The sequence below is a fragment of the Balaenoptera borealis genome (genome assembly GCF_965194805.1).
Source record: "Balaenoptera borealis genome assembly, chromosome: 2".
Taxonomy (NCBI): domain Eukaryota; kingdom Metazoa; phylum Chordata; class Mammalia; order Artiodactyla; family Balaenopteridae; genus Balaenoptera; species Balaenoptera borealis.
The window spans coordinates 183360405-183375069 of NC_138867.1; the positions used below are offsets into that span (position 1 = coordinate 183360405).

Consider the following 14665-nt stretch of genomic DNA (forward strand, 5'->3'; position numbering starts at 1 on the left):
TATTATCATTTCTACAGGGAATCGATAGGTAAAACCAATGAGCTATTTTACATGCTTTTCTGCACAGCTGCTCTTCCAAATCCAATGAGTATTTTACCTGCATGTCATTCATTCAGGCCAGCCACCTGTGGGTCGCAGCTGGAAGGTGCAATTCTACTGTGTGCCCAGAAGAGTTCTCAGCACTTTATGGACGGACGTTCATTCACTTTACTGTAGGAAACAACCCTAGGAGCAGACGCCAGTGTTGTTCCCATTTTTAAATTTTATTTTAGTTTTCATTTTATTATTATTATTATTTTCATATTTTTTTTTGGCCACGCCGCGCGGCATGTGGAATCTTAGTTCCCCAACCGGGGATCGAACCTGTGACCCCAACACTGGAAGCGTGGAGTCTTAACCACCGGACCGCCAGGGACGTCCCCGTTGTTCCCATTTTTTTAGATAAGGAAACTGGGGGGCTGGTGACTTGCCCAAAGCTGCCCAGCTGGGAAGTGATAGAAAATTCTCAGTGTGGGAATCCGGCCAGTCACTTGGTGGCACAGAAGCAGAATTTGCGCTCAGATCTGCGGGGAGGGAAGGAGCAGCCCTGCCACAAGCGGTGGGACGCTGTGCCTGGTGGAAGGCAAGGCGAGCAGTGAGGGGATGGGGGGGGTGGGCAGGGATGCGCCGTTCATTCATTCATCCTTGAATTTTTCCACAAATGTCTCCCAAGGACCTGCCACATGAGCCAGTCCCTTGCTGATGCCAAGGGCTCAGCGGTGGCCTGTGCAAGCAGGGCGGGACTGGGCGTCCCTGGCCTCTGGGCCGGCAGGGGTTAAGGTCAGCTGCTCCCACGTGAGAGCACCTTGCGACAGAGCAACACACCCAACCAGGTCTCTCTCACTCTCGCTGGTTTGCCTGCGCCTGTCGCCCTGCTGGTTCCACCTGGCACGGGACCGGCTAGCCTGTGGCCACCGCAGGGAGGCAAAGTTGGGCAAACAGGTGGGGAGACCAGAGCTCAAGCCTCGGGTCCCCTCCCCGCCCCTGATGCCAGGCGGAAGCCCAGGCCCTAGCTCCTGTCGTCTGCCCAGAGGCCACCCAGCCTCCTAGACAGGTGAGTCCCCCCACCCCGATCTGCCCACCATCCCGAAGGCACTGCCCAGACTGGGCTCCCCACTGTGGGGTCCTGGGCCCCCCGTCACCTCCCCCCACCACCAGGCTCCTCGGAAAGCAGGAAACTGACACCGCTGTGTGGGCATTTGACATAGTTTCTAAGGGATTATCTGGCCGGCGGTTACTGCCCCTGGCAGCCCGCCCAGGATGCCATAGCCACAGACTTCAGAGGGTCATTGTTGGCCCCGGCTGTTGCAGGGGGGCTGAGGGGGCACACACTGGCCTCTGATCCCCCAAACTGAGGAGGGGAGGCTGGCGGGGAGATGGCAGGTGAGGCAGCCTGGGACCTGCTTGGTATCTGGGCCTCCTGGTACTTCGTAAGAGGCCCCCAAGTTTTCAGACAATTGCATCTCATCTCTGACCCCTCTCCAGGTGCTGGAGCTGGGGGAACGGGGGGTTCTGGGGAGGCTTATCTTACTTATCTTGATTTCTTCTCTGGGTGAAATCTCCCAGCGGAGAAGTGCAGGAAGGGGCGGATGGATGGTTGTCACAACAGTCTGCAGAGCTGACTGTGGGCAAGGAGCCAGGATGGTCTCCGGGCAAAGGAAGCTTAGACCCAGGAGAAGACAGGGATCCAGTGGCAAGAGCTTTTTCTGGGTCATTTGCTCCCAAAAAGTGCAGGACAAAGAGAACTTCCCAGCCAGCCAAGTGTCTGATTGCACCTCAAGGCCTCAAGGCTCTTTGTCTGGGCCCAAGAGGGCCCTCTGGGGCTCGGGAGGCATGAGCGTCCCAGTTGCAGGGTATAGAGCCGGCCTGGCATTTGGGGTCACTCCCGGGAAGCAGAGCTGCTTAAGATCTGGGGTCTGTGGGGTTGGGAGCGGGGACATCTCGACTGTCAGATCCCACCCTGCCTGGGTTTGGAGAGAAAAACCCATGGAGTCAAATAGAGCTGGCTTCAGTTTTCCACTCTGTAAACTGGGTATAATAAGAGTCACCATGTCGCAGGGCTGCTGAGAACAGCATATGATAGAGCAAGTAATAGATTCCCAGTCATGCAGGGGTCAAGGTAAACTGTCCCACCCCAAATCAGAACTCAGAATGCCAAGCCAGTGGCAATGTCCCATTGCCTTCCTGTTTTGCGGAGGTCGAACCCGGGCTCAGAGAGGGGCAGCCACTTGCCCTGGGCTGCAGAGTAAAGTAGGGCTGTCAGCCTGATAGGAGTCAAATTGCGGAGAGTGGGGAGGTCTGGGGGCTGCCTATGCCCCCAGCCAATACCCCAGTTTCAGAATCTGTAAGAGTCCTGCCTCCCCGGCTCAGGGCTTCTGTGTGGCCCCAGTTCTGGGGAAAGTCCACCGCGGGAGTTTGGGTTCCTGTTCTTCCACCTCGGGTCTGGCCTGGCACCAGGGGAGCTGTGTTTGCTCAAGGTGGAGCCTGACACCCTTTGGAATGGGCTGAGGTTAGCGGGGAACATGATTGGGGGGGCGGGGGTGCCCAGGGAATGAACCTGCATTTATGGAGCACCTACTGTGTGCCGAGTGCTGTTCTGGGGCTTGAGGATTCAGGGGTGATCAAGAGAAACAAAGATCCCTGCTCTTGTGGGGCTTGTGTTTTGGTGGAGGAAGACAGGCAAGAAACAAGAGACACAATAAGGAAGTAAATTGTATCCTGAATTGTATCCTGGGTTAGAGGATGGTCAGTCTTACAGGGAAAAAAAAAAAAGTGAAAGACATACAGGGATAGGAGTAAAACAGGCAGGGGGGTGTTTTACAGTCTTAAGTAGAAAGATTAGGGGAGAATTCATTGAGAAGGCGACATTTGAACAAAGACTTGAAAGAAGTGAGTAGTTGGGGGAGGGGCATTGCAGGCAGAGCACATAGCCCGTGCAAAGGCCCTGGGGCAGTACCATGCCTGGCGAGCTGGAGGAACCGCTAGGAGGCCTGTGTGTCTGGAGCAGAGTGAGTGAGGGGGAGAGAGGGAGGAGGCGAGGGCAGGGAGGAGACGGGGCAGGTCGTGCAGGCTGGAGGGCTGTGGGTAGAGGGGGCGAGGCCTGACTCAGGTGCTCACAGGTGCCCTCTGGTGGCTGCTGCGGGGAGGACAGACTGTGGGTGGTGAGGGCGTAACCAGGCACCTGGATGGAGGGGACTGAGCTGGTCCAGGTGGGAGAGGATGCGGTGGACCAGGTGGGGGCTCAGAAGTGAGGAGAAGTGGGCAGATTCTGGACAGATTTGGGGAGAACCAACAGCATTTGCTGACTACGAAAGACAGAGTTCAGGATGATTAGGAAGAAAAGTGGGAAGAATGCTCTGGGACTTGAAGATGGTAACAGGTAAGACGGAGTAGTTGGGACTCTCCTCAGGGAGGAGCCTTGGATGCTAGAGTGAAGAAGGCTTTCGGTGTAATGGAGTTAAGGGATCATTTTTTTTTTCAAAAATGTAAAAGCATGACTCTATACTAATATAAAACAAACAGGTGCTTTATGAGTTTACTTAACTCATTAATTAATATGAGAACCAGCAAGATTTTACAAATTGTTTAAAGGGGAGAATATTGGGACTTCCCTGGTGGCGCAGCGGTTAAGAATCCGCCTGCCAATGCAGGGGACACGGGTTCGAGCCCTGGTCCCTGGCCCGGGAAGATCCCACATGCCGCGGAGCAACTTAGCCCGTGTGCCACAACTACTGAGCCTGTGCTCTAGGGCCTGCGAGCCACAACTACTGAAGCCCGCGCGCCTAGATCCCGTGCTCCGCAGCAAGAGAAGCCACCGCAATTAGAAGCCCTCACACCGCAACAAAGAGTAGCCCCCGCTCGCCGCAACTAGAGAAAGCCCACGCTCAGCAACGAGGACACAACGCAGCCAAAAATAAATAAATTAATTAATTAATTTTTAAAAAAGGAGAGAATATTAAGAAAGAACACACACACAGGCAATCAATGCTGAAATGAATTTACAAATAGTTGTAAAGCTGGTCAATAGCCACAGGGAAATAATCAGTGGTCTCCACGGGACAAAATTCATTTGTATTTCTATGGACAAGAATCTTTTGAGATACCACCAGTTTCTTATAATTTACAGAGTTGTAAAATACTTCGAAGACCATAAGAAGCACAGATTATCTAAAGAGGGTACCCAGAGCCTGGCATTGATCAGATGCTCAATAAATATCCTTGACCGAATGCTAGGGAGCTATGGAATATTCTTGAGCTAAAGCCACAGCTTGTTAACTGCACGCTCATTGCTGAGACTGTTTATTTATTTTTTGGTTTTGGGATCTTAGTTCCCTGACCAGGAATGGAACCCACGCCCCCTGCAGTGGAAGCGCTGAGTCTTAACCACTGGACCACCAGGGAAGTCCCGACTTATTTGTTGAATGTCTGCTCTCCGTGCTGGTCTGTGAGCTCTATCTCTGCAGTGTCCTAGGCTCCCAGAACAGTGCCTGGTATGCAGTAGGTGCTCCATAAATGAATGAATAGCTCATGGGGAACCACCTACGATTCTGAACAGAATAGAAAGGCCAGTGCTGTGTGCTTTAGCAGGACACATTCCGGCTGTGGCAGGCTCAGCCTCAAGGCAGATAAGGGTCAGCAACATGAGGGGTGGGGTCTCAGGGGACCTTTCATGGGGTGTAGTCGGGGGAGCTGGTGTGGGTACAGGTGCAGAGGCCAGACTGAAACCAGGGATGGTGAGGAAGGTGTCAGGGGCCTGGGTTCTTCCCCCAGCCATTGCACACAACGATGGAAGCTTGAAATAGACAATTTTGCAGGTGGTCCCCATCCAGCTCTGGAGGACACCATAACTCCCTTCCATTTTTTCCCAGTGGGGGCTTGTCTCCCTCTTTCTGGCCTGAGTGGAGGAACTACAAGGAGCACCCAGGCAAACCTTTCTGTGCAACTGCTACGTGCCAGCTGCTTTAATTTGTGAACCTTCCTGATCATAGCGCTCGAAGTCGGAACCAGGTTCCATTATACAGATGAGGAAACTGAGGCAGGAAGCAGAGGGCCTGGGATTCTCGCCAGGCACTACTCTGCCCCCTGCCGTGGAGCTTCCTTCTAGGGCTTCCTCCCACATAGGGGGTGGGGGGTGGGTGACAGCCTCTGTGAGCCCCCTCCAGCCGCCCCCAGAAGGGTCTTCACCCCGTCCTCGCTTTCCCCTCCCTCCAACATCAAAGTACTCGCCCTAAGGTGCCCCGGGACCCGCATGGTGCCAACCGCTGGGACATTCCTCAGTGCTGTGCTCATCAGCAAGCCCACCCCACCCAGAAACTGCCCTTCCTCCTGAGCCCTCTGGCTGAACCCATAACCCCAGTCCAGGCATGAGGAAAGCATCAGACAAACCCCAAATGAGGGGCATCGTACAAAATCCCTGACCCGTCTCCTCCAGATGGAAAAGGTCACGGAACGAGGGGAGCGGAGCCCGAGAAGATGTGATCCCACAGACATGAACACACTGTGGGATACTGGATGGGCTCCTGGTGCAGATTTCACATTAGTAAAACCTGAATACAGCGTGGAGTTTAGTTAATAGTGATGAGAATGTAGTTTCTTAGTTTTGGCAAATATACCGTGGTGGTCATGTAAAATGTTAATGTTGAGAGAAACTGGGTGAGGAGCATAGGGGGACTCTCTAAATTATATCTACAACTTTTCTGTCAATTTAAGACTAGTCCAAAATAAAATGTTTCTTTTGTTTTTTGGCCACGCTGTGTGGCTTGTGGGATCTAAGCTCCCTGACCAGGGATTAAACCCGGGCCCTCGGCAGTGAAAGCGCCGAGTCCTAACCACTGGACCGCCAGGGAAGTCCTCAAAATAAAATGTTTATTTAAAACATTTTTTTGCAGGGCCTCTGGGTTTGGACTCACTGCTCCCCCAGCTCCCGCCTACGGCCCCCAGTCTGTCCTCTCGGCAGTGGCCACCAGAGCGCGCCTGTGAGCACCGAGTCAGGCCCCGCCCCTCCTCTGCCCACAGCCCTCCAGGGTCCCACCTCCCTGGAGGTAAAAACCCAAGTCCTCCCCGCAGCCCACAGGGACCTGCACGACCTGCCCTGTCCCCTCCCTGCCCTCCCCTCCTCCCTCTCTCCCCCTCACTCGCTCTGCTCCATCCACACGGGCCTCCTCGCTGTTCCTCCAACACGCCAGGCATGGTCCTGCCCCAGGACCTTTGTACCAGCTCTCCCACGGCGCCTCCCTCACCTGCTTCAGGTCTAGCTGTTACTTCTGCCCAGATACCACTCACTTAGGTCACTTCTATTCATCTCAGTACCACCTCCTCAGAGAAGCCCTCCCGGAGCCCCCAGCCCAGGTTGTGCCTCTGTACCTATGCTCTCAGAAATCTAAGTGGGACTTCTTATTTCTGTTACGTGATGATCTGATTATTGTCTATCTCACCTGAGGACCCTTGGCTTCCTTTAGGGCAGGGACTGGGTCTGCGTCAGTGCTGGGTATACACAGTGGGCGATCAGTAAACCTCGAGTGAATGAGCCAGCACCCAGCCAGGCTGCAGAGCTGCTTCATTCTTGGGCTCTGGTCAGACCTGTTAGGCCACAGATAAGACCTCAGCCTCCTGCAGCCCCGCAAAGCAGCCTACACCAGGGGGACCCCCAGCTCCCAGCGTGAACGAACCCCCCAGGCTCCCACCGCTGCTGGCGACCACGACCCACTGGGAGACCTCAACCCAGTCCCTACCCCCTTTGGGCCTCAGTTTCCCTGTAGGCGCTCAGAAGGGGCAGAGGAGGATCATCCCACAGGTTCCTCTGAATCCTCCCTTCCGGCCATGCGCACACTGCCCCCTCCCGGTTGTAGTCTGCACTGCAATTTCAGACGGGAATTCCGTCCCCCATCACCTGTCCTTTCTGTACTTGGCGCATAGCAGGGGCTTGCAATATTTTTGTTGAGTGAATGACTGAATAGGTGGGAAAATGAATGCATGAATGACACCGCCTCTGGCCTGTGAGGCAGCACTGGACGCACCCTTCTCCAAAGCCCTGCATTTGAGCACAGCGTCATCCGATGGGTATTAGGGAGACACTGAGCGTTCTTTTTTTGAAATTTATTTATTTACTTATTTTTGGCTGCGTTGGGTCTTCGTTGCTGCCCGCGGGCTTTCTCTAGTTGCGGTGAGCAGGGGCTTCTCTTGCTGTGGAGCACGCGCTCTAGGCGTGCAGGCTTCAGTAGTTGAAGCACGCAGGCTTCAGTAGTTGTGGCTCCCTGGCTCTAGAGCGCAAGCTCAGTAGTTGTGGCACTCGGGCTTAGTTGCTCCGAGGCATGTGGGATCATCCTGGCCCAGGGATCAAACCCATGTCCCCTGCATTAGCAGGAGGATTCTTAACCACTGCGTCACCAGGGAAGTCCCAGTGAGTGTTCTTGAGCAGGGCATGAGTATGTGAGGTGGCTGAAGGAAGACCATGTGTCTTGTGGTGGTTGCCCCCCTTCTTAGAGGGGTTTAAAGTGGGGTTTCTCTACCTCAGCACTATTGGCTTTTGCGCCCAATCGTTCCCTGGGGTGTCAGGCTGGGGGATGGGGGGCAAATTACCCTACAGTGAGAAGCACTGGTATAGACTGAGCGGTGTGGGGTCAAACAGAGCCAAATCCAGGGCCAAATCCAGCTCTTCTATTTGGGCTTGCCACTCGACCCATCTGGCCTCAGTTTTCTCAGCTGCAAAATGGTCACGTGGATATCTGTGTAACAGTGGCTGGAGCAAAGCAAACACTCAATAAGCATGAGCCAGCTTACTTGTCTGATTTTGCCAGACCTACATCCAATCAGTAACTCCTCCCCAGTCCTCCCCAGTAATCGCAGCCATGAACCCCTGCATGCACGTGGCAGTGGGGAACTTATTTATGTTTTGTCCTATGAGTCATTAAAGCAAATACACATCTATTTAGAAAATATTTGACTTTCTTCTACCTAAAATCATGTTGTGTGCCACCTGCTGGTGACACAAGGTCATGTCGGGAAAGGCTGAGCTTTCCCCTTTAGCCATGAGGTTCCAAGCAGGTCCTTAGAAGGGGGCTTCTGCAAATGTTTATTGCCTTGGGGCCCTTTGGGGACCCTTGAGGGGTTGATTCTGGCTAACTGGGGTCTCCAGACTAGGTTTTGGGAGATAACTGCAGTGGAGAGTGGTGAGAAATCAACTTTGGGGGCCTCAAAGATTTTGATTATATTCTCTGCCTTCTACACTTAGCAAACTCTTATCCAACCCTAAAATCCCTAGTGGCAATACCCCCTCCTCCAGGAACACTTCCCTGATCCCCCATTTTCCCCTCTGCCTCCCCCCTTCCCATAGTCTGGAGTTCCTCTCTGCCCAGTCCTGACTGGATGAGGCTGGGAAGGGGTGTCTATGCCCAGATTTGCCCCTTCAACCTTGGCCTGAGGTGGGGCACAGGAACAGCTGGGCCTCAGGGTCTATTTTTTTTAAGCACAAAGGAATGTGTGGGTGGGGCCGATGGTGGCTCCACCCATCCAGGTGACTTCCTCCCTCCCTCACCCCCAGGTAGAGGGTTTCCTGCTCTTGTCCTGTAGTTCCTAGACCGGGCTCCTGAGGGTGGGGCTGGGTGAGGAGAAGGAAGCCTGACCTTAACTCAGAGGAGCCTAAAGAATTTCCTCCGCCTTCGCCGCCCCGCCCTCCCCAGCTGGGGACCCAGCCAGGTGCTAGGTGTGAAGACAGGCGGGTACCACTGGATTCGGGGCAGGCCCAGAGGCGTCCGCTGTGCGCCTTCAGAAAGTCCATGCCCCTGGCCTCCCTGGGCCTCCGTTTTCTCTCTCTAAAATAGGGTAAACCTCCTGAAGATGGGTGACCCGAGAAAGACCAGCCCTATGCTCCTGAGGTCTCTGACCCTTGACTAGCTCCTAATCCAACAGGTCTCCCTACTGAATTTCAACATGTAGAGTTTTTCCGCGGATGTTAAACTTTCCGAAGCGCAGGCTCCGTTCCGAACGCGGCTGTAATCCCTGTCGGGTCTTCCTTGCAGCCTTGCCTGGCTGGTCTCCAGCCCTGCCGCTGGCTAGTGCTCAGCTGGGCGGGAAACCCGGCCTGGAATTCCCACCCCTGGGCCTGGATCCTGTGTTGGGAGGGGAAGGGGAGACGAAGGCTGTCTCGGCGGCGTCCCGAAGGCGTGTCGGGGCGGGGGCGGGGCCGGTAGGGGCCAAGGAGGAGGAAGAGGTGCAGGTGCAGCCCCGGCGGCGGAGCGGACTGGAGGAGGGCGAGAGCCGGGCACCTGCTTCGCCGCGACCCTCCCCAGCCTCCTCCCTCACGCCAGGGTGGGGACCAATTGTTTCTAGCCCCACCTGGGGCAGAGGCACTGGACGGCCCCCGGGTGGACTATGGCGGTGAGATTCCAGGCGAGTAGCCCGCCGAGGGCGGGAGGGGGAGGGGACCGAGGTGGGGTCCGGGCTGGGACCTGGATCCAGGACCCCAGATCACCCTCTGCCTAGGTAACAGATGGGGAAACTGAGGCCCAGAGGAATGTAGTGGCTAGCCCGAGGCTGCACGGGCAGAGGCGTCCGCGCCCACTGGCCTCCAAAGCGGCCTCCGGGGGCTTCCTCTGTCCTGGGTCTGCCTTCGCAGGTAGACCTGGGTTCAAATCCCATTTTTTCTGCGTAACTTTGGGCCGGTGAATCCATGCGTCTCCGAACCTCATCTATAAAGTGGATGATGGTCACCTTACAGAAGGGCGTAGGAAGGATTCCAGGACAAAAGTGTGTTGCAAAGCGCCTGGCACGTAGTAGGTGCCCGGTTTCCCGGGAGATCAGCGGAGTTAAGCTTCAGCACTAAGGGTGGAACCGTGGGCAGGGACTTCATTTGTGGGCGGGAGCGGCTTTGGCGAATGCGGTGAGGCTGCGGACGAGGGGATCCCCATTTATTGGGTGCCTACTGTATACAGAGCCGTTCACTTGGGCGACCTGGTAGACATGGGCGTCGAGAGCTCCGTTTTGCACCGAGCAAGCCGACCAGGGCTGCGAGAGGGAATCCCTGTGGCTCTGTCTGGGGGGACTTCGCTCTCCAGGGCTGAAGCTTGAATCGACTTTGTCACACCCACCCCACTGGGTCTCAGGTCGGGCCCCAGAGGGGTAAACAGGCCTAGGCTGTTTACGTGGCTCGCCCCAGGCCGGACCGCCCGAGGCTGTGGGGCCGGGCAGTTCTGGTTCCCGCCGCCTCCTTCCCGGCAGCAAGGAACCGCTCCCAGAATCCAGTCCCCAGCTCGAGTATTTGTGACCCCCCCTTCCCCTCCCCCTCCCCACCCCCGCCGTTGTTCCCAGAGGTTGGAGTGGGGAGGGGGAGAGCAGACAGCAGCCTGGTAGCCAAGTGCCCGGGGCGGTGTGACTTGGTAAGACCTGTCCCTCTGGAGGCGTCTGCCCTCCGGTGTTTCTGTCCCGCGCGTGGCAGGGGGCGAGGACGAAGGCCCGGGCCTCGCCCCCTCGGAGCGCACCTTGACGGGGGCGGGGCTGAGGAGGCTAGGAGCTCAGGACGTACCTGGTTGAGTTCCTGGTGGAATCAGCCTTTTATTCCACCATTCACGCATTCCTCAAACTCCCGCGGGCCTGGTCTTGTGGGGACAATGCTGGGGTCCCAGGGCCCCCAGCCCTGCCCACTAGGAATCCCCTGACTAGAGGAATGTAGGGGAGACAGGTGGACTGGGACATCCCAGGCCCCAGTAATCAGAGCCGTAAAATGAGGGGGGGGCGGGGGGCCTTGAGGACTCATTTCCTGGAGGAAGAGACGATGGCAACTGGGGCTGTGAAGGATGAATAAGAGTTTGCCAGGGAGCGCAGCATGTGCAAAAGCCTGGAAAGGAGCTGATTGGAGGGCCCATCACCAACGTACCCAGAGAGACAGCCCTGCCCAGCCTTCACAGCCCAAGAGGAAGGACCAGAAACTCACTAATTGATGATTAAACAGGATAATTTAAGATGGTTTTAGATGTCATGAATAAAACCTCATAAATTAAGTAGGGAGGGGTGATAGGGTGCCAGGGAAGATTGGCTAGTCTAGTAGGGTCCCCTGGGGAGGTTGCGTTTGAGCTGAGACCTGAGTGTCTGGGGCAGCTGTGTGCATCCTTGGAGGGTAACAAGGCACAGGGGACTGCCAGGGAAATGTTTGGAGGTGAACTAAGTTGAGGTGGGATGTGGCGTTAGGCGTGACCCCATGGGTCATGGAGAGTCCTGCCGTATCCATGGAGGCAAACCTACACAAGCTGGGACAAGCCCCAGCCCCCTGCGCCTGCCCCCTCAGGGGCCCTGATTCCCTGTGCGCTGTTTCTTAAAATAAGGCCAGGAAACCAAAATTCTGGGAGGCCGTCTAATGACACTAAGCATAGAATCAAAGCAAGTGAAAAGATTCTGTTCTGAAAAATAAGTTCAGAAGGAAAAAAAAAAAAAAAAAGCAGAAGGATACTGTAGCCCGGTGGTTAAGATTTAAAGGTATGGGATGGGCTGCCAAGGTTTGTGGAGTGCTGTGTGAGCTCCAGCAAGTTACTGAACCTCTCTGGGCTTCCTTTTCCTCCCCTGTAAGGCAGGAAGGCAGGAATAGGAGAAGTGCCACTTTCTGAGGTCACTCAGGAGTAAATGAATGGGTACGTGCAATGCGCTCGCTGGCAGCGCACGGAATAGTCTTGCTTAGTAATATTATGCAGAGGAAGAAGGTCATTATTATTACTTCTCACAACAACACTGTCATCTCTCCCAGAGGCTCCTTCTGCTATTTGTGCATGACTCCATGCCCGCTTCCCACACCTCAGCGCTGAAAGACGGGACGGCGGGGGTGAGGGAGGTACCCACTTCACAGATGGGGAAGATGAGGCTGGAGAGGCACCACCACAGCCAGCAAAGGGCAGACTGCAGGATTTGAGGCTCAGTTGAGAGAGCAGACCTGGCTCCCAGGAGGGTCCGTGAGGCCCTGCCCTTGGCTTTGTTTCCCTCTTCTCCGCCCCCTTCCTACCTCCGGGGAGCCTGGAATGCTGCTCTCCCGGGAACCTCTAAGAAAAGGCACCGGAACACATCACACCAACGGAGGGCTCACAGGGAATCCCCCGCCCTCGCAGTGCTGAGCTGGGCAACCAGGCTGGGGAGGGAGCGTCATTTCTACAAGGTCCCCGGGGGAGTGGGACAGCCCCGCAGAAGGTAAGGGATGGGTGGAGGCTGGCTCCACTTCCCCCCCTTCTGCCAGTACCTCCCGGCTGAGTGACCTCTACTCCCAGAGCCTGTGATCTCATCTATACCCTGGGCTTGAAAATAACAGAATCCACGCCCCGCAGCCCCACCCTCCAGCCCCACCCTCCAATTGCTCTGTTGCCTTGGCAAGTGACTTCCCCTCTCTGTGCCTGGCTTTCCTCTTCTGTGACAGGGGGATAATAGAATGCCCCTTAGTGAGCAGATTAAATGAGATCGTACCTGTGAAGTGCTTGGCGCAAAGGAAGCACTTCATTCATTCATTCATTCCTTAGATAGTTAGAATCTCTCCTATGATCCAGGCACTCAGGCTCAACTTTGAATGAGGCAGATAAAAATCTCTGACCTCTGAAGCCAATATTCTAGAGGGAGAAGGGCAGTGACCAGATTTTAAAAATCTAGAGAGTGTCAAGGGATCACAAGTTCTGTGAATGAGGAATCAGGGAAAGGAGGATAAACTGGTCTGTTGTGGGATGGCAAGCGGTCCAGCTCCAGACAGGGTGGTTGGGAGAAGGAGGTGAGGAAGCAGGCCAGGTGCAGATCTGGGGGAAGAGAGATCCAGGCAGAGGAGATGACTCGTGCAAAGGTCCTGGGGCAGGACCGGGCTTGGTGTGTGGGAGGAACATCGAGGAGCCCTGAGTGTCTGGAGCAGAGTGAGACCCTTGTGTCTGCAGGCCTTGCTAGATCCCGCCCCCGCCCCCCGCAGGGACTGAGCCAGACCTTCCAGAGGTACAGTGACAAGGACTCACATTTCCTCTGCTCCCACCACAGTATGGCACTATTAACATTTGGAGATGGATCATTGTTTGTGGTGGGGTCTGACTGTGCACTACATGTAGGGGTTTGAGCAGCACCCCTGGCCCCCACCCCCTCGATGCCAGGAGCACCCCCCAGTCATGACAACCACAGATGTCCCCAGATGCCACCCAGTGCCCTCTGGGGGAGGGGGTAGAATGGTCCTGGATTGAGAACCACTGATTTAAGTCCATTTTGCAGGTGAGAAAACTGAGATCTCAAGAGAGGTAGCAACTAACTCACAGACTTGGGCCATGGGAGTGTCAGAGCCAGGCTCCACACCCAGGTATGGGGACCCCTGATTGCTCTGATAGACCTCATGTCCACCTTCCCTGTCACCTCCCACCAGGTGCTGGACATGGAGGAGCTGACCATCTGGGAACAGCACACAGCCACGATCAGCAAGGTGGGGCCTCCCTCTCTCTGCGTGGGTGCTGACGGGAATGGTGGGTTGGTCCCTGCAGGACAGCCTTTGTCCCAATGAGAAGCAAAATCACGTTCTGTCTCTCATCCCCCCTCAGGACCCCCGCCGAGGCTTCGGCATTGCAATATCTGGTGGCCGAGACCGGCCCAGTGGATCAGTGGTTGTGTCCGATGTGGTGCCTGGAGGACCAGCTGAGGGCCGGCTACAGTGAGTGTCAAGGCAGCCGGGTTCCGGCGGGGGTGGGGGTGGGGGGACACATCAAGAGGAGGGAACCGTGTGGGCCAAAGCCAGGAGGCTGGAAAGTGCCTGGCGCCTTCCAACTCTGTCAGTACAGGGCTTGGAGTTGGCAGCAGGACAGTCAGTGACTAGCCCCCACTCTCCTCAAGGCACTGGTCCTCTGATGAGTTCTGGGGGTCATAGTGGCCCCAGGATGTGCCTGGAGCAAATATCCTGGGAACCTCTTTTTGGCTGGAGGGAGAGAGACCCAGTGTCCTGAGCCCTTGTGGGTAGGAGGCTCCTGGGAGTTATGTTGGGAAAATGGTTCTGGGACCCAAGAGGCTGACGGGTGATATGGCTCAGCTCAGAATCAGCGACCAGCTTCAGAGAGAGAGAGTATGAAACGGACAGGGAGAGAAGGGGAGAAAAGCAGGAAGAGGGGGCCCGAGAGAAAGGAGTGAGGGGGTACAGGGACACCAGGTGTAATTGCAGCTTATGTTCTATGATTGCATTTCACTATTATGTGGGTTCTGTGATTAGCCCCATTTTACAGATGAGGAAACTGAGGCCCAGAAGGATAAATGTCTTCATGAGTCTGGGGACACCAGTGAATCAGAACCAGGCTTTGTACACGTGGGGGTACCTGCCAGGGGCCCTCAGGGCAGGCCTGGGGAGAGGGGCTCCTGGGTGATGTCTCCTCCCTGAGACCCAGCCTCCTCCCTCAGGACAGGGGACCACATCGTCATGGTGAATGGGGTCTCCATGGAGAGTGTCACCTCCACCTTCGCCATTCAGATACTCAAGACCTGCACAAAAGTGGCCAACATTGTGAGTGGGGGCTCGGTGGGAGAGGCAGCCCCTGGTTGAGGTGGCACTTCTACCCCTGGCTGAACCCCACTCCCCCTGGTCCTGCTGCCCATGGGCAGTATGAGTATAAGCTTCCCCAAGCAAGTGGAATCTTGTTGCCATTCACAGCTT

General features: G+C 55.6%; 1 protein-coding gene across 6 annotated transcripts in view; it reads left to right on the forward strand.

The window, feature by feature from the left end:
* The first annotated feature begins 859 nt into the window (after positions 1-859).
* The window catches only part of TJP3 (tight junction protein 3), a 29547-nt gene continuing 15741 nt past the window's right edge, over positions 860-14665 (forward strand). For 4 of the 6 annotated variants that reach the window (XM_082381760.1, XM_082381764.1, XM_082381761.1 and 1 more), the window contains exons 1-4: positions 9222-9426; positions 13397-13453; positions 13569-13678; positions 14413-14515. In XM_082381760.1, the coding sequence (XP_082237886.1) occupies positions 9409-9426; positions 13397-13453; positions 13569-13678; positions 14413-14515 (288 nt within the window). In that variant the 5' untranslated portion in view covers positions 9222-9408. Of the gene's footprint in view, positions 1094-9221; positions 9427-13396; positions 13454-13568; positions 13679-14412; positions 14516-14665 lie in introns of those variants that run through there. The other 2 variants (XM_082381763.1, XM_082381762.1) reach the window with 2 other exon arrangements.